Here is a 25,744-nt window from a genome sequence, read left to right on the forward strand (position 1 = left end):
GCAGGAAAAATTTGGCGTCACTGTTCAAACAAGACGGATATTTTTTTATTATTCCCCTTTTTACATTCATACTAATTGAAGCCTATGATACTGATACTTGTGAAAACAGCATGTTAAGAAACATATATCCTTATCTTATTACAGGTCCAAATCAGTCATCCATGACACACCATATAATATGTTTTCCACTGAGATTTCTGTGCAGATTATAATGCATTTTTTTTGCATGTGTGGCTTCAAATTAGTGAAGGATTGAAAGAAACCTGCAAAAACTCATGGCACTTCCTGCCATTAACTAATTCTTGTTTGTGTGCATTAATAGATGTGTGCTTCAGATTTGTTTGGATGCACGTCATTTGGTTTTTCAATTCCGATTTTTATTTTAATACTGTTTCAGAGCTAACGTGACCATTCATATTCAAACTTTATATATTTCTAAACTTGATAACCCATGTTTTAATGCAATTACATTAAATTTTATTTGTTAATATTATTTATTGTCCTATTTCAAACAAAAATCTTTACTATTCAAAATGAAACTAAAAGATGAATCATCATAAAAGAATCTGCATGATTAACTGAGAATGAAGTGTAATATTTGCCCATTTGACAGTTTAGATGTCTATTTATAGATCTCTTGTCAAGATGACATGTTCCTACATCATTATACAATCAATATTTCATTGCACATGATTGATAGATGCCTCCAAGTTATGCTTACCTACTTCATCAAATATCACATATGAAAGATGAGCCATGGACATCCGAATATTCTCTCTAATTATATTTATTTAAGTTTGATTTTTTAAAATATACTAACACTGAACAAGGTATAGGTTTATAGTATGAAATACAGTAAACATACAATCATGAATATGAATCGTCAGTGATATTTGTTGGAAAAATACTGGTAAAATACAAGATAAACACAAAAGATGATATTGGTAATACTGAACATAATAGTGGCATGTATTGTTGACACTATGCTCCTGCTGGGCAGTGGTTTCCTGGAATTAAGTTCACTGGAGAGTACAGGTCTTAAACAGGGGAATGTTGAGTACCTCCCAGATAAGTCTCTTGAGTTCAGACTAAATGGTAGATCATTTCATTATACCTCAATTATTATGGATTCTTGCCATTAGTATAAAGGAAAATAAAAAATAATTGTGATTATTGGAAAATTATTTTAAGAAACAAGATTATAAAATGTCTTGGCACTAGAAATCTACTTTTTAGCTCCGCTGTCGACTTTGTCGAGCGGAGCTTATCATATGAGTGATTGTCCGTCGTCGTCGTCCGTCTCCGTCGTCCGTGTCAATGTTTTACTTTTTCGACTTCTTCTTGAAAACTACAAGCCTGAATGCTTTGATACTTGGTGTATATGTACCTTGGGTAGACCTCTCTTAGGTTTGTTCATTTCATGTTGATATCTTCAATTCTCTAATTTTGGTGAATATTTTTGTCATTTTTGGTAAAAAGTGATATTTTCGACTTCTTGTTAAAAACCGCAAGTGCAATTGCTTTGATATTACATATATAGGTACTGCATGTGGACCTCTCTCAGATTTGTTCATTTTGTAATGATATCTTTAATTCTCTAATTTTGGTGAATATTTTTATCATTTTTGGTAAAAAGTGATATTTTCGACTTCTTGTTAAAAACCGCAAGTCCAATTGCTTTGATACTACATATATAGGTACTACATGTGGACCTCTCTCAGATTTGTTCATTTCGTGATGATATCTTCAATTCTCTAATTTTGGTGAATATTTTTGTAATTTTTGGTAAAAAGTGATATTTTCGATTTCTTGTTAAAAACCACAAGTCTGATTGCTTTGATATTATACATATAGCTACTACGGTGTAGACTTCTCTCAGATTTGTTCATTTTCTAATGATATCTTCGGTTCTTTAATTGAAATATGCATTGGTAACAGTTGAGAGGCTGCTTGCCTAAACTACTGAGAGCTAATATAAACTTTACTTTATGTGGGACATATGCACATGCAGTGGTTTAGTGATTCGATTCAAAATGGCTGACTGGCAGCCATCTTGTTTTTTTGATAATGTTGTATTTTGGACATGCTTTGTCAGTTTTGATTCAAACTTGGTACATAGATTATCCATGACGATTTATTTCACAATTGGATCAAAGATGGCCGACTGGCAGCCATCTCGTTTTTTGAAAATGTTGTATTTTAGACATGCTTTGTCAGTTTTTATTCAAATTTAGTACATAGATCATACATGTTAGGATACATGTCCCTGACTGTTCGTGAGTTCCTGAGTCTGTCCGTCCGTCCGTGCGTCAGTCTGTCCAGAGTCATATTTCAGAATCCTGTGGACCGATTCCGATCATTCTTTGCATGTGCCTAGTACCTTATGTGGGACATATGCACATGCAGTGGTTTAGAGATTCGATTAAAATAGGCCGACTGGCAGCCATCTTTTTTTTTGTAAAATGTTGTATTTTGGACATGCTTTGTCAGTTGTCATTTGAACTTGGTACATAGATTATTCATGTTAGGATACATGGCCCTGACGATTTATTTCGCAATTGGATCAAAGATTTTATGCGGTATCTTGGATGTGATCTGTCAGTTTTCATTCAAATTTGGCACATACATGTACTTTATACATGTTAGGATGCATGTCCATGACAATTTGTTTCAAAATCTAGTCAAGAATGGCCGATTGACAGCCATCTGACTTTTTGGCCTTACTACTATATTTCCACAATTTATGTACCATTTTCATTCGAATTTGGCACATACATCATATACATATCAGTGTGTTTCATAATTAGATCAAAGATGGCCGAATAATGGCTGTTTTTATTTTTGGCCATATTACTACTACACGGAACACGTGTTTTGATGTAAATAAACAATCTGTTGTATACGCCACTTGGAACTCAAGTTTCAAGGACATGCTCGTGACAACCCCTCCGCTTTAATATGACGAGCACAAAGAGAAATTTCAAACATTTAACGGGGACTGTGTCATTTTCAATGACTTGTATTACTAGGTTTTACTATTGAGGTATTTTTGTTAATATTAAAGTGAAATATATATAGTAGATAAGAGCGAGTTGATGTAGGATAATATATTAAATTGAAAATTGTAGCCAGTTAGCAGACACAAAGCACTTTGACAGTACATTAGTGACAGCTTTCTTCAGGAATAATGTGTCAGTCTTTTTATATTATCAATAAAAAGGGTGAAAATTGCCATGTAGTTTGAACGGAAATGATTTAGCAATGCCAGCCAAGGACGCTGCGTACCTAATGTCATTATAAGTAAGATTTGTCTCTGGATTTGTCACTACTGATATAGCAACAATGAATTCTAGGAATTTATATCCCTTGACAATATTAGGTTAGCCAGGTCATATGCGCTGTACATGTTATATATGGCTTTTATTTTACCAAAGTAAAGACTGTGTTAACTCTGTCGTGTACACCTGTCAGAATGCATTGAAAACTCCATTTGTTACCCAGGTTTATTGATCCCGCGCTTGCTTCCCATATTACATCTGTATACTACTGATCAAGTCCTATCACCTGCATATAAAAACTGCTGTGTATAGGTGTTACAGATTATACCTGATCTCTATTCTATTGTGTCATAATTAAAAGTCCATATAAAATCTCTTTATTATTCTGGATTTAAATCGAAACATACAAGATTTGAAGTTACATCTGTGTTTAGAATACCTAATGGTGTGATTTGAGTTCTTTTTTTTTTTTTTAGCTCTGCTGTCGACTTTATCGGCAGAGCTTACTGTATGAGTGATTGTCTGTCGCTGTTTTTTTTTATTTTTCAACTTCTTCTGGAAAACTACAAGCCTGAATGCTTTGATACTTGGTGTATATGTACCTTGGGTAGACCTTTTTTAGATTTGTTTATTTCATGATGATATTTTTAATTCTCTCTCTTGGTGAATATTTTTTTCATTTTTGGTAAAAAGTGATACTTTCTGCTTCTTGTTAAAAACCTCAAGTCTGATTGCTTTGATACTATACATATAGGAACCTCAGTTAGACCTCTCTTAGATTTGTTAAATTTCTAATTGAAATGTGCAATGCTAACATGTATAAACAGTAAGTTCGGCATTATGTCATCAAAGCATGTGATATGCATTTTCGATCTGTCCTGTATTACATCACACTGTGTGATAAAATTACTGTACTATATACCTACTAGATAACAAATTTTGAATGAAAAAAAAACAGGTGCACATCATACACTGATAGATTCTAATCAAAAGCTCATAGTGAGATAAAAGTGAATTCTTATAGGTAACCTAAACACATTGTTAAAATGAAGTTGTGTCTTTATTCGGATATTTAATACTTGGCTGACCAGATTATAATCTGACAATGCCTCCGTCTAATTAAACGCTGTGGAACACATCTCATTAGTCTTCATTCCTCTGACTGCAATTTCATGAACAGTTTATAAGGAAGGAATCACACAAATAAACTAGCGTACAATTGTTGCCGGCGTTGTACATCCACCCACCACACACAGAGCTAGATGTCTTGAATTATACTGATGACAAAGTACCATTCTTATCACATACATGTATATTGCACACCCAACTGGATCTGCCAGGTGTCACGCCCAGTCCCTTTCCTAAAGCTGTTCAATGTAGTGATCAAGTGGATTTGTCATATACTACCGGTATCTGCCAAGCACAATTTTGCTGATAAAGTACGCCAGTCTACATTTCAACATTTGGGTACTGCTCATGGTTCCTTAATTTCACACCTGTCGCCAATCTGTTTGGAACCAGTATAATGCTATATGCTATCATTTTTCTTGGTGTTTAGCACATAATTAAGAGATCTTTTAGAAAAAGTGCCAACAGGGGCTGTGTAATTGACTAAATATAAATTGTTAAATTCAACTTGACTGTCTTCATTCTGAGTTGAGTTTTTATATAGAACTCTTTAGGTATTACATTTGCTCTATTAGTAGTGCATGACCTTACGCAAGCGATGGAGGTACATGTATGTCTATTGTCAAAATAAATCATCCCATGGAATACTTTAATGATCAAGTATATATGTAGAATACAATAAATGCAATTTGGGTGTATGAACTTCTATCTATAGAGAAAAAAACAACATTTTTTTTATTCTAATATATTTTCAACTTCCTCCTGATGTCAGACAAATTGAGCACTAGCCTAACTGTAACTGAAAAGTTACAGAGAAATTTTACTGTATTTTGTTTTTGTTGTATTTTGTTCTGCATTATGGTGTACATACCTAGCAAATCAAATCATCTGAGTTAGTTATCAAGGTACCACATGGAATAAATTAGATAAATCATGGTTAATCTAGTATGTGCTCGTTAAGACCCTCATGGGATACAACACAGCTTATTATGTAATTCCTATTATGAATTATTCACCCATATTGAAATGAACTTAATTTGATAATTCAGTCTGGCTTAATATTGAAATAATTCTTCACTTCAGTAATTAAGTCAGCATCTGTTGACATAAAGTATGAAAATGAAATGGATTATTTTCAGTTACTTGGTGCACAATATAATTTACCAAAATAGGACATTATGCAAAACAGTGATGTTAGATTATGCAGAACACTTATAGTTATCAGATATTTCGCGTACAATATATCAATTGCTTCTAATACAGCAAATACTGTGGAATTTCTCTAAAATCTTGACGGTCATAAATCTGTAATCCAATATTTTATATACTTTTCCAATAGTTTTTCCAGAATTGGCAACATATAGTAGTATGGCAAATTACATTTACTCTGACCAATTTTGGTTTCATTGCTTTCATATTTGATTTCTATTCAAATTATTTGGTTGTACATATTACTGGACTAACTATTAAAATTAATTCTAATATACCCCGGTATATCAGGGTGTTGAATTCATTTTACAATAGAATAGGTGATAAAAAAGTGGAATTTCCTTAAAATCCTGGTGGCCATAAATCTGTAATCCAATATTTTATATACTTTTTCAATAGTTTTTCCAGAATTGGCAACATACAGAAATAAGATAGTCAATTTGGGTTGTTATCTGCTGAAATTCGTCATGATATATAAATGCCTGAACTTCAGAGTTCAGAGGACATCTATTTTAACGATCAAAATTTATAAAATAACATAGGGGATATCATGGGATACCGAGGCAAACTCATTGAGCATCAAGGTGATGATGATGCATCCATGAAGTTCTAGTCACGTGAATGTGAATGAAAAAAAAAAGAGTAATTTTATTATATTGAACTTTTCTGTTTTTAGTCTAGCAAATCTGTGCCACCTCTCATATTTGACTGCAGGTCTTATGATATATTGATGGCTGAGTGTTTGATTTTTGAACCACTTCAGGTATCAGCTTCTGTTCAGCTTTCATCATACAATAAAATGTCCATGTTTGCACTTTAATAATACATGTAGTTGAGTTTGTTATTATATATTCTGCAGTTGTACAGATTAGAGTTGAATGCACTAATCCTTTCAAAAATTATGCCAACCGTAAAATAAAGGGCTAACAGATCAGATATTTGTTAAAGACTTTTTTTAAAAGATACAATATCAGATATCAGTCATTTTTACAATTTTGTTATTTCCCTTGGGGGATATGCACCATCATGCTGAGGTATGTTCAAATTGCAGGGATCGTTAGCATTCATTTTGCTTCGAGTGCAAATAAATACCGTATTTCAATTTCCGTACTTTATTATAAAATGACAAAGTTCCGTTCAGTAAAAATATACCCTCAGGTAGAAATAATTGCTTTATATGTTACACATTTGTATGAGACAGTGATTCAGATGCTCACCGAACATAAGCAATTTGCTGGGATTTTTAAAAAAATGCTATAATTTTGTTTAATCCTTTTTGACAAATAGCCTATTAGTGTTTTCTATTAAATTTTCTATTTCACACCTCACATTATGGCAAATAATTAAAAATGTTGTATGACGCTATAATTATCATTTTGCACAAATGCACAAAACTTTGAGACAACCAGTCATATTTGTTGACTCATTTATTGTGGGTAAAGCGGTAAATGGTAAAGCCATACAACATACATACAGGAAATTGTGTGGCCATACATATGAGAGAGTGTGTCACATATGTATGGTAAGGAAAGTGGCATACCTACATATATGACAAAGTGTGTAGTAGAGTATTCAGTACGATCTAATTTGCAAGTAGTCTAATGATCTAATGTAAAATATACATCTAGTGATCATGATATCCTTATGAAGGGAGTAACAGTACTAATTTTGGGACCGTTTTCCTGATTTCCTGATGTCCATATGTCACTAACATTTTCTCAGAAATTCTGCAGCAGCTATTAATAGAAGTTGACAGGTTGATAAACAATAATCTAGTAGAAAGGCTCTGATTTTTTTTCTCCAAATCTTAAGTGTTTTTTTTCATGATTTTCATCATAAATTACCTCTCCCAACAACGCTGACAGAACAATTGCGCATGCTCAGAATACATTTATTCGGTTAGTTTCAGATTCATGAATTTATTGATTTCTAATTCACAAGTTTTACCTAATCTATTGATCCTAAATAAATCAGAAAAACAGTTTGCACTACACATAGAAAACACAGAGCAGCCATAAACAGAAACTTTGGACAACTGAGACTAACAATTTATTTTACAGAAAATGTTCACAAAGAATATGAAAATACAACATGCCTAATTATGAATTTTTTATCAACAAAAAAGTGTCAGAATATTATTATTTTGTGTCACCTTTATATTACATGTCATGTACTACTTGAAGGGGCACCTTCCAGTTAAGCCTAATCTCACAACAAATTTACTTTCTGGATTAAAATAACAATGGATAACAAAAGATAGATTAACATTGTAAACAACATGAACAATAGTGTCCCATGACCTTTGGTGCAATCCATGGGATTGAAAGGTTCCCCTTTAGGATAATAGGTTGTTTAATTTTGAAAAACATGAGTGTTCTGTATCTTCTTTATGTATGTAGTGTTTGAATCATGAAATCATGGATTTGCTGAACATCTTCTTCCCTGAGTTAAATCATGATAATTACGTACTGTGCGAATTAAGTCTTGTTTTCAAATTGTTGCGTGAATAGTGTATTTATCTAAGGTCAGTATAAATCTGGAAGTAATGCTGTATTACCATGTGTGATCTATTGTTTAGCAGTGTGGTCTATCAATGTATCCTATTATATCCTCGGGGCGAACATCCGGGCATTTTCACCACCTGGCAACCGTCGCGGTGAAAACAAAGGACAAAAACTTGCAGAAAACGGTACTTTGGGATGGTTGTTGAGACTCCCCTGAACAGTGTAACAAGATTAGCCCTACGTGTGTAACATATATATAACATTTCAAATTTCAGTCTCAGGAAAATGCTTTCAAAATTCCGTCTGAGTGACCACAACTTAGAAATAGAATTAGGTAGAAGAACAAAGCCCAAAATAGAATTAGAAAATAGACACTGTAATAAATGTAACACTAAAGCATTAGGAGATGAAAAACATTTCCTGCTATTTTGTACTGGCTATATACTGTAAAGGGGGTAATTATTCACTGGGTTTTAATTTAGCTTATTTCGCTGACTGGAAAAATGCGCTAAATTAAACCACAGTGAATATGTAAAATTTAGCATAGAACACATTATCCAAATGACGAAACTGTGAATTTAAAACCCACTGAATATGCCTGAAATGGTAAATCAGTGAAATTTAAACCCAGTGAAAATTAGTCATTTTACAGTAGAACAAAGAAAAAAACTGTTTGATGAGTGTTCAATAAATATTTACACAATGGATGTGAATTCCATATTTAAAAAGATTATGGAGAATAATATAGCTTTAGCAAAATACTTAAAGAGCACAATTTTTAAAACCACAGAAAGTAATTAATTTATTTTATTTTACTAACATTTTATTTTTTATCTCTTATGTATTGTATGTATTTATGTTCCTTACCATACAAAAACCCTCTGAAGGTTTTTTTTAGTAGTGTAATAAAGTTATTATTATAAATTTGGTTGTTCAGAATTATTTTCACCGGCTCGACCGGCGTTCCACAGCAGCGCGAACAGAGCCCATAGAAATGGATGGTACAGTGGTGCATGTCTTAGCAACGTGGAACGTCTTGTGACGTAGCTCTGCCCCGAGTTGTTGATGAATTACATTTGTTTAGGGTAATTATTACCAAACGCTTCAGCGTGGTATTAAGAGTTTGTTTTCAGGGGTGGATGATACCAAGGTGGGAAATGGATGCACATATGGGGTTAATTCCTTGAATTGCAATATAGAGGGTTCAGGCCAAAATACAATATATAGTGTTTTCATGTTTCGTCTGATATTTCTGTGGTATTCTGCTGCTGTAAGTAATGCACGATTTGTTCCAAAATTCAGTATATTGTCATTTTGTGTGTATTCCAGGGTTATTCGTTTTTTGCTGAAAACACCCCTATTTTTTAGTGGCAGAGTCAAATAGTCTCACTCCTACTGGGAAATCTGCATTGTTGCTTGAATGTGAGCTAATTAAACACATTTTCCAGACCGGCGAAAGAGTATGCAACAGCCAATTTTAACAGCCTGTCACATGATTTTACTCTGAATGTCAACATGAAAAGAGGCTAGTCCATTTTACGCAGGAGTAATTGGGAGTAGAATATGTGAGGGATAGTATCAACAGAGATGTGTATAGTGAAAAGTAATATCTATCCTTCATTTGCATCTCTGAGCATTTCTGTTTTAGTATATTGGTTTGAAAATGTTGAACTTGCATGATTTGCAATGTGTTTTTTTTACTGGGACTCCCCTATTGATCGAATCCCGGGTTTGAACGAGAACGGCACACCATGTGATTCGTTTGAATACAATGCTGATGGCAAACATGCCGTGTTACTGCGGTACTCCACTGACGGGATGACTTACTAGTACTGCATGCTACAACTTCGCTTGTGATGTTGCTTGTTAGCCATGAATTACATGAATCTTGATTACCAGTCAAATGTTGCTATTTGACGTTGGTAATCTTTATTTGGAACTGAGTAACTTCCTGGTACTTCGTACTATGATAAAAATCAGTCAACATACATCAAGTTCTCACAATCGTAGTATTCCATGTGATGTACACCTAATATGCCAAAAATGTTGCTGAACGATTTGAACTGAATAAAAATAGCAGACGAAAATTTGTTTACAAAATAAAAATACTTCGGTTGCCAATGAAAACCGGTAAAAAACAAGCAATATGTTTTCGGCTGTTATCATGGAAGGACATGAACGTGAAGCTAACGTCTGTTTATAACTAAAACCGGACACCTTATACGAGGTTCGCAAAATAACATGGCAGTCATTAGAAGTCACTTTATTTTATTGTTAGGACGTATTCAGCCGTTAAATGTATTATTTCCAACCGTTTTGCAATAGTATTTTCTAGATTGGAGACAGCATTTACATTTTATTCAAAGTTCAAAGCTGCGTTGGGATAATACGTTGACAGTGGTAACAATGTCGGCGCCGGTGATCTCTTACCAGTGCGCAACATAGCCAAAATAAAAGGCATGATCATTTGGGCACTGCTATTACAAGACTGGTAGGAGGCAATAAATTTGGTGAAAGTATTCAAAGAACATATTTTGGCTGTTGCCATGGTAGCGGTGGATCAGGATTGTTTTTCCAATTAGTGATGGTACGACCTGCCTGTCAAGTATGAACAAAATCAGCCAAGCCAAAAAAAATCACAGAAGAGTTAAAAAGCCATTCCTGCTGAACAGTTACTCTAACTTCGGGGTCAACTTTCTCATTAATGAAAAAAAATATCAAAAATTCAAATAGTAACTTTTTGCCCACACTCAAGCCGAGTACAATGAGCTATGTCTGAGGTGTTGTATCACAGGGAGTTGGACAAACTTATGTATTTTAATAAATTATTGAATAATAAAATGTTATATAACTTTTCTTTTACCCCCCTCCCCTTCCTGGTTTCTATTTCAAGTATTTTTGTCAGGTTCAAATCGTTCACCAGCATTTTTGGCATGTTAGATGTACATCACATAGAATACTAGGATTGGGAGAACTTAATGTTTGTTGACCACCTGGAAACTGAGTTTTATAAATCTTGAAGGGCTCTCGGAAGATCCACCCGCTGCCTGGACCTGCAGTAAAATCTCCGATTAATATGGAGCCGCAACCATCAACATCGATATACCATGAGGTTTCTGCTGGCGACGTTGCGGCATTACTCAGTTCCAAATAAAGATTACCAACGCCAAATTAGCAAAATTTAACCGGTAACCAAGACTCAGTCTATCCACGACCAGCAAGCAACATCACAAACAAGGTTGTAGTGTGCAGCTCACGAGTCAGCGACGACCGATTTCAACGAAAGTCATTCTGTCAGTGGAGTACCGCAGTTGCACGGCATGTTTGCCAATGCACAGATCTGTGGAGGAAATTTTAACTTCAACATCAACCGTGTATCGTAGTCGCCCAGTTTAAGTTCTGGTTCTGTCGTGGTCCCAACTAAAGGGCGACAGTCGTCTTGTCGCGTCCTGTTCGATATGGGACTCATAGCGACGTATACAATGCGTGCAAAATACATTGTTTATTTACATGATATTCGAACACGCACTGCGCTACGAGCACCACGCTTAAACATCCACGAGTTATTTATTCGGACAATGACTCAAATTAGACGTCTGATTATTTTATTTTCACACGTACAGCGACACGCGTTCTACACTGACAAGCGTTGCTAGGTCGCAGCACTGTCTTGGAGCATATTAATGGGCAATTGGGTTCCTCGATCTAAATTTCTATCCCGGTTTGTTGCACGTTCTTTTTTTAATGTGAAATAATCAAATATGGGACATATGTATAATAACAGAACCCCACACCCTCCCCGTGGCTTCGCTCATGAAAGTACGGCAGCAGGATACACCGCATCACTCGTGAAAATAACTTCCATACGCAATGAAAGCCACGGGGAGGGCATCTGTCATAATACTTCATTATCACTGAAAACATTTTTCCCCTGAAATAAATTCCAGTGAATATGCCATTTCCCTCATACTCTATTGAGACACAGCGCAGTGAAAATTGGATTCACATGTAATGCTTGAAAACATGTCAGCAAAAATAAATTAAGTGAAATTCTACGTGACTTCATAATAGTTGGAAATGAACACATTACACCCGACCCTACCACTCCATATACAATGTAAACTACACCCCAAAACATCCTTTCACCCACAGTTACTACCGTGTTTCACCAGTGTATTCTATTTGACATCAGGAGAAATTGAAATAAACAAATTAATTATAATTTCAGCCTCTAGATGACCACTGATTAAATAAACTACCTCGTCTTTATGTCAACTTGCAGTTATTCGTTGCCTACATCAGTGACTTCAAAATATATGTTTCAATCCCAGGAATATCACTCGCTGTTAATTGCATGGGAGTGCCAATCTTTAATGAATTTCTATTGTCATGTCAATTTCTTGCGATTACTCGGAACATTAAGCTGTAACCACATACCGCCTAGGTGCTGTAATTAAATCCTGGTGTAAGCACCATACATGTATGAACTATGAACTATGCATGTGAAGCCAGCTGTGGGGTATATTCAATCCTATAAATTTCTCATTGTTTGGTAACTATTTGCTGCAAATGCAACAAAATTCAATATAAAAATATTACCCACACAGTATTCTACAGGTTACTTGTTATTATTATGAAATGGATATTGTTATGTTTTAGGTATGTTTAGGGGTTGTAATGTTTATCCTTCATCAACATGTACTTTGATGTACAAGAAATTTATATTCTTGATTTATCTTGTATATTCATCTTCGGTGATTTGAAAAGTAATTTGTTAACAAATATTTGCAATCTGTGAGTGAGTGAGTGAGTGAGGGCTCGAACTTCAGAATTGTGGGAGTAGTAATTTTTTAGGTAAAACTGTCTTCATGAAGTCCTGAGTCTTTAATCATCTGTCTACATGTGCAGGCAGTTTGTGTAATTACCCATCCCAACTGAATACTGCCTGTCTGTTACTCAGATAAACAGGTCTTTTTAGACATTTCAAGACTGATACATTCCGGATTATAATTTCATCATGAAAATATTCATGAAGCAACCCAAGTTTGAATATTTAAAAGTGAAATTCTCTCATAGGATTTGTAGACATATAATTCAATATTTTTGAGGATGTGCTAAATTGTTTATACACAAGAGATTTCTACATTGCAGTAACAGTAATTGACATGGAAATGTTATTAGAATTGGCAACTTCTGTGAACATGAATTTTACAGTTTGTAGCAAATCCCCATAGAGTTGGAATTTTGACAATAGCCGTCTAATGAGGATGAAAGTAGACATTATTTTCATTAACACTACATTTAGGATCCTCTTTATTGTTTGTTGTGTGATTAATAGTTGTAATTGAAGTAAATAGTCATTATTTTGAAAGCTTTCTAATTCAATTGTGAACCCTGCTGTGAATTAATTGAATTGTCTATGATGTAATAAAGGAGACAAATCAACTATTTTTATTGAATTTTACCACACCTTGATTTAATTCTAAGCCCTAGAAAATACAAAAATAAAAATAGAATAAAAACCACATATAGGCAGTGATTTTGTAAGTCAAAAATATATATTTTTTGTAATTTCTACCTATAACTTGATAATGCAATCAGAGACAATGTATTGCTTCACAAAGATGCAAGTTGATTTATGCCGGGTTCATATTAAAGATAGCCAACTGGCAACCATTTTGTTTGACAAAAATTGACAATTTTTATCTTGTTTTGCATAGTTCTGCCTACATCCCATATTCACTCAGTGTGATTAAATGTGGGTCCAAAAATGACACAGTCATTTAATTGTTCTAACACATCAATAATAGTCAAGATTTAATTCAATGTGGCCAACTGGTAACCATGTTGTTCGATTTTCATCTTATTTTCCACAACTCTGCTTATATCTAAAATTCTCACTTTTCAATCTTTAAGTACACAAACAATTGTGGTATTATGAAAATTGATCTGTGTCACGAACCAATCCAAGATGGCTGACTGGCAGCCATTTTAATTTGTTTTACATTTTGTCAACATAAACACTAAATACCAGGGCTTGATCTTAACTTTTAAACTCACTTGTATGAAATACATGTTGCCAATTAATATTTACTATGTTCTGTTATGTCAAGTGATTTGATATTGCCTTGCAGTCAAAGACATTTAGTTCACAGTATAGACTAGAACTTGCACTTGTATATAAAGAGAGGGGGGCTGTGACGGCATTCGCAATGGTTTCTAAATTGTTGTGTCCTAATTAATTTGCATAAGCCAGTAAACTGAGTGCTCTTTAGATGTTTTTTGTATCATTTATATAGCTCTGACATTTCAGTGTTAGAAAGTAATATAACAGTACAGTCAATGTGAAATGGTTAACGACAAATGAGTAGCAATACATTGATACCATTGAATAAAGTCATTGAGGCATCTCTTTCATAATGATCGTATACTTGGCTGCAAAGTGGTATATGGAGTTGATGGAGTGTAATAATCTGTTGTGGCTTGAAACTTACTGATAGAATTAAAATGGAAATGCTGAGTGATATATTTAGAAGGAATTTGGAAAACATAGTCTTTTATCCCATCTTCATTTCAATCAGTTGATTACTTTCTATCCACAGTAGATCTGCACTGTCTATTAATTCAATGTCTAGCTGCTTGGAAGGTGGAATATCTCAAGTAATCTTTGCTTTAATCTAAGTAGAATATGGAGCAACATTGCACACCTCTATGAGTATATGAGTAAAATGATAATACTTTAGTATTGTGGTGAAATCGGCTTTTAGGGGTGACTACATGCCATTCGGAAATCAAGAGATTTTCACCAGTGCATGATTTCCTGTTTTACCCACTATGCAGGCTACAGACTAACAGTCTGTCTTGTATAAATTGTCAGCACTGAGTTTTACATATCACATACATGTACTGTACTAACAGAAGTAAATTTGGGAGCTAGATTGCAGCCCTGTTCATAAAAAAGTCACAGTTAATGTAATTTAATGAACGAGACAATAAATTAATATATTGGTAGTTAAGAAACACTTTAATCTTTGGTGGTGTTGAAATTTTTAACCAATCAGAATGTATGTAAGTCAGCTGGTAGCACATGTGCTGTCACATGTGAAAGAAAGATCTTTATGGTTACTATTGACAACCTAGATTATTTACTGAATGTGAAACTCTTCTGTGTATTTACAATACCGATACAAGCATAAATAATCTCCGGTATATACATGTAAGTGTTTAGCCTTTTCACCACTAGTTCCCTCTTTTTATCACAAATTCACAAAATAGTCAGAAGATTGCGACAAAAATAGACAATTCTTTAAAGTAATATCTGAAAATGGGCTCAAATGTTTTTTCTGTTGGCTCCAAAATTAGGGTTCATTTCCAGAAATATTGAAAAATATAAGAGAAAAGTGCAGAAAAATTTGGGCAAGAAAGTCTGGTGGTGAAAAGGTTAAACATGTACCGCTATTTCATTGCAGGTCATTTCTAAGCATTTCTGTGCTGAGTTCTCATTAATCATAGCCAGTGTAAAACTAGAAATAAACACCAGTCAAGCTGGAATAGCAAATCTGAAATTAAATAAATTGAGTCTTTATGGACTGGCCTTGGATACAGCTTTCAGTCTGTACAACTAAAACATCTTAACAAGCTCCTGGACTTGAAGAAATAGTATTGAAATGGGTGATGATGTATTTGGATATCTTATAGTAAAAACAGTTCTTAATCCCTAAATCCACTCTTTATGCTCAAGACAAGGTTTACAAAATATTATAACTATGTTTCACTTGTAACTTTTACTTTCAGAAATATTTACATGATGTAGTGTTTGCAGCAACTAAACTAATCAATTCTTTCAAATTCAAATATTCATTGGTAATTGACTCAATAGCTCAGCATTGTCTATGTCTACTCACTTGACATAGTAACTCCAATCACCCAATTATTCTAAAGAAAGTGCTTGCTGATTGGATATTGAACTAGCTCATTAACACATGCTGATGTTACTATACCAGGTTGAAAATTAACACAATTCCATTTCGAGATTGGTCAACTTGAAAACTGATAGCCATTGATTCATAAAACAATATATTCATATAATTAACGTTTAATTGGTATAACATCCCCACCTTACTGTCATTCAATGTATTATAGCCAACATTTATAGAATGCTTATAAATAGCACATAAGAACTCGTTCTTTGAATTCTAAATTAATTGTGCATATGAGATACGGGCACCTTTCGTCTGTAAGTAATATTGCTCAGATACATAAGGTTATCTTTAATACTATACATGTATTCTCCCTGTGGGCAAAATCAGTAATCTGACTAACCCCTTTGCTTTATAAATTCGTGATCACAATTTTTATAAGAAGAAAATTAATTCGAATAATCCATATATTTTATACAAATTATGAATTTGTAATTTTGTCAAAATGACCTTCTAACTGCAGAGCTTTATTTCTATGATTACAATACCTGTCAGATAATACCTCTATTAGGGTTAAAACAAAACACACAAGAAGGGAGGTCAAAGAATTTGACATTAAGATTAAGCTATAAAAAGAACTGTAATTCATGACATCATTTTCAATTGTCACATTTGACAACTGTTCATGTATGTGGATTTCCTTGTCTCAGGAGACTCTTAAATCAATATACCGATATCTGACTTATTACATGTACCTGCCAATTCTACCATGGCATCGCTTTCCTATGCAGACAGTAGTAGTGTTCACGCTATACAAAGTACGGCCTAAGGTAATAGTTGTGTTCACGTTACACGAAGTACGGGCTAAGATTTAAGCTGATTTAGGCTTATCTAGCATATTTGCATTTCGGCTAGACCCATTTGCGTCCACGCACAGGGAGGGCCAGTCATTAGCACCGGCTAAGGGGTGCCATTATTCGGTGATCTTTGGTAAGCCACTATTCACGAACGAAAAATGGATGACACGCGCGAGGTTCTATTCCTGCTGCTGGCATGTTTCGTGCTAATTTTGAAGCGACGTGCACAGGAACGCGAGAGAAGACGGACCCAACTTATTTGGATGCACAGAAACAGTATACAAGGGGCGTAACAGAATACAGAGTTTTATTAATGCATGTCGTAGACAGCGAACCAAATTTATTTTGTCAACAATTGGAGCTGCTGTACGCTCTACTACAGCAACCCGATCAGTGTGGAAGCGAGCGCGGAGTAATGACTGATGGAATAGAGTCGTTATACGAACATGGGACAATTTTCACACCCAAATGTCGCCGCAGAGGGCGCTTAGCCCTGGGCTAAGCGTTCGTGCATACTTCGTTAGCCCGTGCTAAGGGTCTAGACCACGTCTTAAATTCGGATCAGATTTAATCCGTACTTAGCATTCCTTAGCCCCTGCTAAGCGTTCACGCACGTTTTCTTAGCACGGGCTAAGGAATTTGACCTCTTAGCCCGTGCTAAGGAGCTGTGCATGAACGCAGCTAATCTCATATGTTTGCATATCAAATAGACCCAATTAAATACATTCAGGCACAGGAGGAAACAGGATTAAGTTAGCACGGGATAAGGAATGCCCAAACTTGTTAAGAATATACAAAATCTTCATTCATTTTAACTATGATTACTAGTACAGTAACTAGGAAGGTACATGGTTGTTCTAAGGTTATAAAACAATACACAAATTCAGAAAGTGCAGGTTGCAAAATAACAGGAAGTAGCACAGCGTTTAGTCGTGAGTTCATTTTTCGCAAGAACAATCTCTCTATGTGTGTTTGCGTTGATCGTCATGCTGGAAATGGCATACCAAAATGAATAGCTATGAATATAATAGTAAATCTTCAAAATGAACATTAAATACAATGGCATGTGGGAGCGCTTAGCCCGATCGAGTTAAGCGTTCACACACACTTCGTTAGCCTGTACGTGCTTAGGATCCGGACCGCGTCTTAAAAACGGGCCAGATTTAATCCATATATACTTTCTTGTGTCAGCCCGTGCTAAGCGTTCACGCACGTTTTCTTAGCACGGGCTAAGGTGTTTGACTTCTTAGCCCGTGAAGAGGAACTTTGCATGAACGTTACTAATGAGATAGGTATTAATTACTGATAGCTATCATGGAACTCAGGCTTTTTATATTGTATTTGTTTCTTCACTACCGGTAATTTCACTAATATTGGGTTAGGTGTGGGTCACATATATTGCTTATAATTGTTTTCAAACTAAATTTATTACATTGAGTCAAAATTTTCTACATTTCATATACATCTGTACTATGCCATCCATATTATCAGGACTTTATTTAGATATGCATGCAGTCTTTTGTTCGTTTTTTTCAGTGTTTTTTAGATAAAATATAGTAAAATATTATGTGAGTGTATAAATGGTAAAAGCTGCATTAGTCTGTTAGTCTGGAGTGTTGATTACCTTCTTGTTTTGGCTTGTTTTATAAAACAAGACTGTGTACTTGCTGTCTTATAACTCTGTATACTTGAGTAATGTCCATGTAAATAATGGAGTGCAATGTTTGTAACTATATCCCACCTGACCATTATCAGCTATAAAGAAGACACTTACTATCATGTTTGGGACATGCCAAAACCAATGTCTTTGCCTTGACTATACTAATTGTTTTATTAATAGCTAGTCACGTACAGTCCCTCAATCATATTTGGCATCCTTACCAACAAGTGTCTTTTGATTGATGGAATATACCTGTCATCTTGATCTAAGATTTACATTTCTACTTTTACTGGTATTTCCTTTTGATAGTTAAAAACAGACATTATTAGTATCCATTAGCCCTGGATATGTGCTGTTGTCAGAGTAGGTGTACTGTTATTATACATTCTGTTGTCTGCTGCCCACTGCTATATATGAAGTACATGTGCACACACAAATAAAAACTATCAGAACCTTGATTTATTCAATTACATTTCAGATTTGGTACAATTTGTTTAATTGTTGTGTCCAGGGAATCTAAATTCAGTAATTACTGGCGTACACATGTGCATTCCATCTATTCTGCTTCCCGTGTCCTCCCAATTTTAATATAGCAGGATCCATATAGCAGTGTTTGATAACCCCATAGATCTAGGTATCCATGTTTGACTCGTATATTGTGAAGGTGAATCATTTCACTGAAAATTAACAACAGATTTGATTGTTACATGTATGATAAAAATAATTTACTATACTATACTGCAAAGCCTTGTATTGTAAAGTATTGTTTATTCACTGGCATTTACTGAAATAAAAAAATTATTACAATTTGTGAGCAACAGCATGAAATAAAGCTATATGGTAAAAGTAAAGAAAATCTTATGATAAGTTTTAATGGTAGCCAGCTACCTACCTTAAAACGAAAGCTTTCTATCCCGGAAATCATGTATTATTGTATTAATAATATTGTCATACTATTCTTTATATTGTTTACAATCATTTATATTAATCTTTTGTTTTCCTTTCTGAATAAATCCCATTATTTTTAGTGAGATGAACTGGATTTGTCCTTGTAAATGCATCTAAGATCAGTCTTTTTGTCTTTTGCAGATTTGATCCGAAGAGTACTAAAGAATGACGTAGACATTACCACTGAATATAATCAGGTGAGGCCACATACAATAAAAATGTTGTTTCTTCAAACTTTCAGTGTTTTATTCTTTTGTTGATTTTCTGCATTGTTTCTCTATATTGTACCTGTAGGTGTTACACACTCAGTACCTTGTTTGCTATTTCCATTTGCTTAAACTTAAAGGCCCAATTCACTTGCCCTGGGCAAGTGTGAATTGGAGGTGTGGCTATGCCAAAGAGTGTTGTTAATCACTTGCATAGCCTATGACGCATCCTGTTTCAGTGGTCCAACATCACGTGACTTTGATTGACAGTAGTTAATTATTCAAGATTAGTAGTGCTTCCCTTTCCCCAGTTCGTGTTTTTGAATTTTATCCACCAAAATCTCAGCTCGTACACTATTTATTGTCATAAATACTACACACAGTCACTGCTGTGATATTCATAGTCACATGCATCCACTTTGGCACAACATAATTGACCAGTAAGTTCGAGAAAACACGTTTTTACCGGATCTTGGCTGGAGCTGTTTACTACAGCGTGACAAGCAAAGAAATAATAATAATAATCGTTTAGGAGCATATTTATAGTATACCTGGTCCTTTATTATCTTATAAACAGTGGTGGAAAAATTGTGTATCTAAGCAGGATGTTGATTCACTCACTGTTGAATAAAAAACACACGATATAATTGCAAATCCAATTTGCAGCTCACTATTACAAAAGCATACACATAATATTTCAGCAGTCGAGTACACATTCTATGGAGACACAAAAGTAGATTCCTTTCCATTTCACCGATATTGCCTGTCATGTCATCACTATATTAACAGACCATGTTATATGCTCTATTTGTGTGGTTGCTGCCTTAAGAGAGCATAGTCTGTGTTCATTAATTATTATACTGTTGTGAATGCTGCTTTGGATGTATTGATTATTACCAGAATTAAGTTCCCAGCGAAGTTCAGTTAATCCAACACAAAGAATTGAACACACACAATTGAAGTGTTCAGACAACTTTACCCTAAGGGGCAGTGAATAATCAAAATGTGGATGATGTGCACAGCTAATGTTATTTCTTAGTTCAACCCTCTTTTTTCTAAACAAAAGTTTGCAAGTGCCAACTTTATATAAAAAAAATTAGATATTTGCACACAGCATTTTAAATCATCTTGACTCTATCAATAATAAAAGACATTATGTATGTTTTGAATATCCACAACCTCTAAATTAGTACCACAAACTGAGCAGGTAGGATGAGTTTGTTCAATACCAAAAACTTTTTATGAGGAAAATTTAGAATTTTCCATTCACTGTGAGATTCCATGTTGAGCATGAAATAAAACGGAAAAAAACAAAAAAAACATAACAAACAAACAAAGGTAATAGTGTCATAGTGGTGTCAAAACATCCTGCAGGATTCAACAAATGCGGAGGTATTTTTCGGATGGTCAATTTTGCTGAAGTAAAAGTATCTCAACAAAATATTCCCCTCTGACAGATTAGCATCTCAACATTGAGCTATAAAAAAAAAGAGATTCATTAACAATATTATTTACCATAATCCAAATACAGCTGTGGTTATTTGAAAATGCGCCATGTTTTGGTATCTTTAAAGGTTTTGAATTGAGTACATCAATGAAACATCATCAATGGATATCAAGATGGGATATCAAAAGTATCCAATGTGCTGTATCACATGAAACAGACATGATACATGAGATAAAATATAATATAATGGGTTGAAATTAAAAAATAAAAATTGCCTGCCATTGCACAGGTTAGATAATAAAAAGTGCCTGTTTATTTCATCATGTAGGTGATAATGAAAATTGGGACATACCTTGTTCAAATTGGATATTGAGAGTTTAAAAACTAAGAATTCAGTTTTTCACTTTCTATTTGGCAACTGTAGGAAAATTTTAAAGCTTCATTCGCTTGTTTACATATGCAAACAATTTGTGCAATTACCTGTTCTCGCTAAAATCTGCCTGTCTAAGACAGGTGGTCAGGTCTTAGTTTTGACCCCTGCATTTAACATAATTGATGAGGTACTTTCTTATGATTAATGAAATTATTTACATTTGCTGAGTGACTAATCACATCTATCATATATACAGAAAAGATTTGATATGACATGTCTCATATATACATGTATGTATATTTACCGTTACATGCAATACCGGTAAGTTTCAAGTATTGATTGTTAAATTTATTTCTAGAGAAACAATTTATTTTTATTTGGTGGCCACAATTTGGAATCAGGTTTAGTTGGTAAATCGATGTGTTAATTTGATCAGGTGAAAAAAAAGAGGTCATTTAGCTTTGAACATGTTCAATTCAATGTGAAAATCATCAACTTGAGGCTAGGATGGTAAATTTATTGATTTTCTTGAAACAGCTAAAATAATTGTAATATTCTAGCCATAATATTGATGGAGTATTTAAATCTGCCCAGTTGCTCCAGTCATTAGATAGCAGGTTTATTATTTGTAATTATAGTTTATTAACACATCTTCTCATCTGTACTGTTTTCACTTGGGGCTCTGGAGACAGCAATAAATTAGATTTTGAAAAGATTGAACAAAAACACTGAATACTATTGAGAAAAAAAACTGCATTCTGGGAAAACACAGGATTCATTTTATCATATTTAATGATAAATATTGTAATACAAATATCTAAGTCAAAAAAATTCATATGTCCTTCCACTTATGCAATCTTTTTTTTGCCATTTTGGCACACTGGTATAATATAACTTTTATACCTGAGATTGTCATAAAATTTAAATTTATATAAATTATATCTAGTATTGATCGTCTATAAAAAAAAGCACTGGCAACAAATAAATATTCAATTTTATAGCTTTCCATTTTACAGATGATGAAATGAATAAGATGTTGCAATTATTGAACTTTTTAATAGGTTTTGACTAATACGATTACTGTCATTATTGAATTGTCTGACTACCTGTCAACCATTTACTACAAATAAATTGAAGTCAAGTGAACATCTGTCACTTGTATTTTTCATAAATACTAGTCTGTATTCTGTCTGCATTTTACTGCCCCTACCATCTCACTTTCCCACAAATTTATTTTTAGCTCTGCCAGTCATCTTTTTCTCGGATAGATGATTGTCCCATGTCAAAATATTTTCAAACAACTTTTTCTTGAAAACTGTTAACTCTATTGGTTTAATACTTGCTACATATGTTCCTTGAGTGGACCTCTGTGAGATTTGATCATTTTGTGACAATATTTTCAATTCTCTATTTTTAATGAATATTTTTGTAATTATTGTCAAAAATGTTATTTTTGACTTTACTTAACTATTATTCTCAAATGAGTAATATGACTACGGTAGTCTGGGCCTAATTATTGCAAGAATCTGCTCTGCTAAAACAGCGAAACTATTTTGAACGTCAATACGCTTGTATTTTTTCTCCTACGTCTCTTTATCTTGAGCTTTTTCTCCTTCTCTCATTCTTTCTCTTTTATTTTTTTGTACCTTACCTTACCTGTATTGTACGGTAGATTGAGAGAAAGAAGCTATATCAAATTTAACTGTATAAGTGAAATTTCTGTTCAGAACAGTTGATTGCATGGCGAAATTTTCAGATTTACAAACAAATTTATTGAATTACATCACTGTTATGGTGACATAAGCCTTGCAAACTATAACGCCAATTAGGTTAATGCCAGTTTTTCATTTCTCAGTTTGGACAATTATGTTTCCATCATTCTTTACTAATACAATAACTAAGGCATCAAAGTTCTCACAATTTTCCAGACAGTCAAAACCTCTTCTGTGAACAGTAGTCCAAAATGGGAACTCATGTTTTAGGTCTGTCTGCCTGTCCATCAGTTCGTCAGTCTGATGTCACAGAACACAAGCTACCACTGGATGGCGAACTCATGGATGAAGACATCTACATAGAACATTAGGTTATACTTAGACAATGTAAATACATTGTGTTTGCTCTTTAGCATATCTTTAGTAGTGCATATGTAAACCCTAATTCTGGGACAGCTAACAGAAGCATATCACAATATTATATGTATCAGTCATGATTGGATCCCATAAAACATTATTGTATTTTTATTTAAAAATTCAAACACTGTGGGACCATCAATTATATATACTTTTTTGACAGCATGGAATTTATGTATTATGTACATCACTTTTATTACAGCGGTGATTCAGCAGACAGAGTACTCAATCCTTGACCCTTACCTAGCATTTATTGAAGTCCAAAGAGTTTAAACATTCTGCTTGCATGATATGTTAGTGCATTTGAGATAAAATCTGTACCAGTGAAGTGATTTACAAATATCCATAAAACTATGTTATGTTTTAACCACCCTAACAATGTAAATACTGCTATCTAAGAACAATGCATACAAGAGCAAATAGACCAGCATAGCTTTCAAGTGGTTGTCATGGATACATTGCATTTCATTGGGTGTATTTGCTCACACTGTGTACTTTTTTTTTCTGAGATTTATTATTAAGTGATTAATTGTACCATACATAAATATATTTTTATACATTTAATAACACTAATATTATGATGAATTTACTTGTTACATAAAATCGTAAATACATTTTTTGGCAGTCTAAATCTATTATTAACTTTTTTTGTCATCTTGCATACTGCCCAATTTTTGATAATCTTCTTGAATCAGATTACTGACTAAGATGAATGAATGAATAAATCCAGTAAAACTAATGTGTACCTTTTTTTCATCAAATTTAACTACTGTAAAATGACTAAATTTCACTGGATTTAAATTTCGCTGATTTACCATTTCAGGCATATTCAATGGGTTTTAAATTCACGGTTTATCATTGAGATAATGTGTTCTATGCTAAATTTGACATATTCACTGGGTTTTAATTTAGCGCATTTTCCAGTCAGCGAAATATGCTAAATTAAAACCCAGTGAATAATTAACCCCTTTACAGTAGTAGCTTCGCAATGATTGGCTTTTGCGATGATTCGCTTTCGTGGTGTTTGGCTTTCGTGGTGAGTGGCAGAAACTTGTCTTTTCATCGAAGTTGAGAATCTAATGTTGTATGTGCCATTAACAACAGGTGTTAATTTGGGAATACCATGTAAAATGATACAAAGTATGCTAATTTGACTTCCAGTTTAGTTGAAAAATTTTTTCAAAATGTTATCGGCAATACTCAGAATACGTATGAACATGTCAAGCAAAAAAGACTGTTTTGAGTCGTGGCGTAAAATGGAGGCATATACCATTGTTGACTCTTGAGGGGAATGGAAATCAGTTGATTTGAGGGTGTCACAATAAGTGAGGGGCAAATCGTTTTTATGCTACGAAAAAGTGAAGACCTTGAACATACTTTTTAGCTCCGCTGTTGACTTTGTCGAGCGGAGCTTATCATATGAGTGATTGTCCGTCGTCGTCGTCCGTGTTAATGTTTTACTTTTTCGACTTCTTCTTGAAAACTACAAGCCTGAATGCTTTGATACTTGGTGTATATGTGCCTTGGGTAGACCTCTCTTAGGTTTGTTCATTTCATGTTGATATCTTCAATTCTCTAATTTTGGTGAATATTTTTGTAATTTTTGGTAAAAAGTGATATTTTCGACTTCTTGTTAAAAACCAATAGTTCAATTGCTTTGATATTACATATATAGATACTACATGTAGACCTTTCTCAGATTTGTTCATTTCGTGATGATATCTTCGATTCCTTAATTTTGGTTAATATTTTTGTCATTTTTGGTAAAAAGTGATATTTTCGACTTCTTGTTAAAAACTGTAAGTCCGATTGCTTTGATATTACATATATAGGTACTACATGTGGACCTCTCTCAGATTTGTTCATTTTGTGATGATATCTTCAATTCTCTAATTTTGGTGAATATTTTTGTAATTTTTGGTAAAAAGTGATATTTTCGACTTCTTGTTAAAAACCAAAGTTCAATTGCTTTGATATTACATATATAGATACTACATGTAGACCTTTCTCAGATTTGTTCATTTCGTGATGATATCTTCAATTCTCTAATTTTGGTGAATATTTTTGTCATTTTTGGTAGAAAGTG

General features: G+C 33.9%; 1 protein-coding gene across 1 annotated transcript in view; it reads left to right on the top strand.

Annotated features, from left to right (window-relative positions):
• Positions 1–25,744, top strand: part of LOC102805403 (prominin-1-A-like) — an 84,236-nt gene that overhangs the window by 13,543 nt on the left and 44,949 nt on the right. Inside the window, exon 2 of the mRNA XM_085504832.1 lies at positions 19,645–19,700. Coding sequence (XP_085360958.1) covers positions 19,645–19,700 — 56 coding nt within the window. The remainder of the gene's footprint in view (positions 1–19,644; positions 19,701–25,744) is intronic.

This window comes from Saccoglossus kowalevskii, chromosome 10 (genome assembly GCF_978046115.1).
Source record: "Saccoglossus kowalevskii chromosome 10, keSacKowa6.1, whole genome shotgun sequence".
Lineage (NCBI taxonomy): Eukaryota > Metazoa > Hemichordata > Enteropneusta > Harrimaniidae > Saccoglossus > Saccoglossus kowalevskii.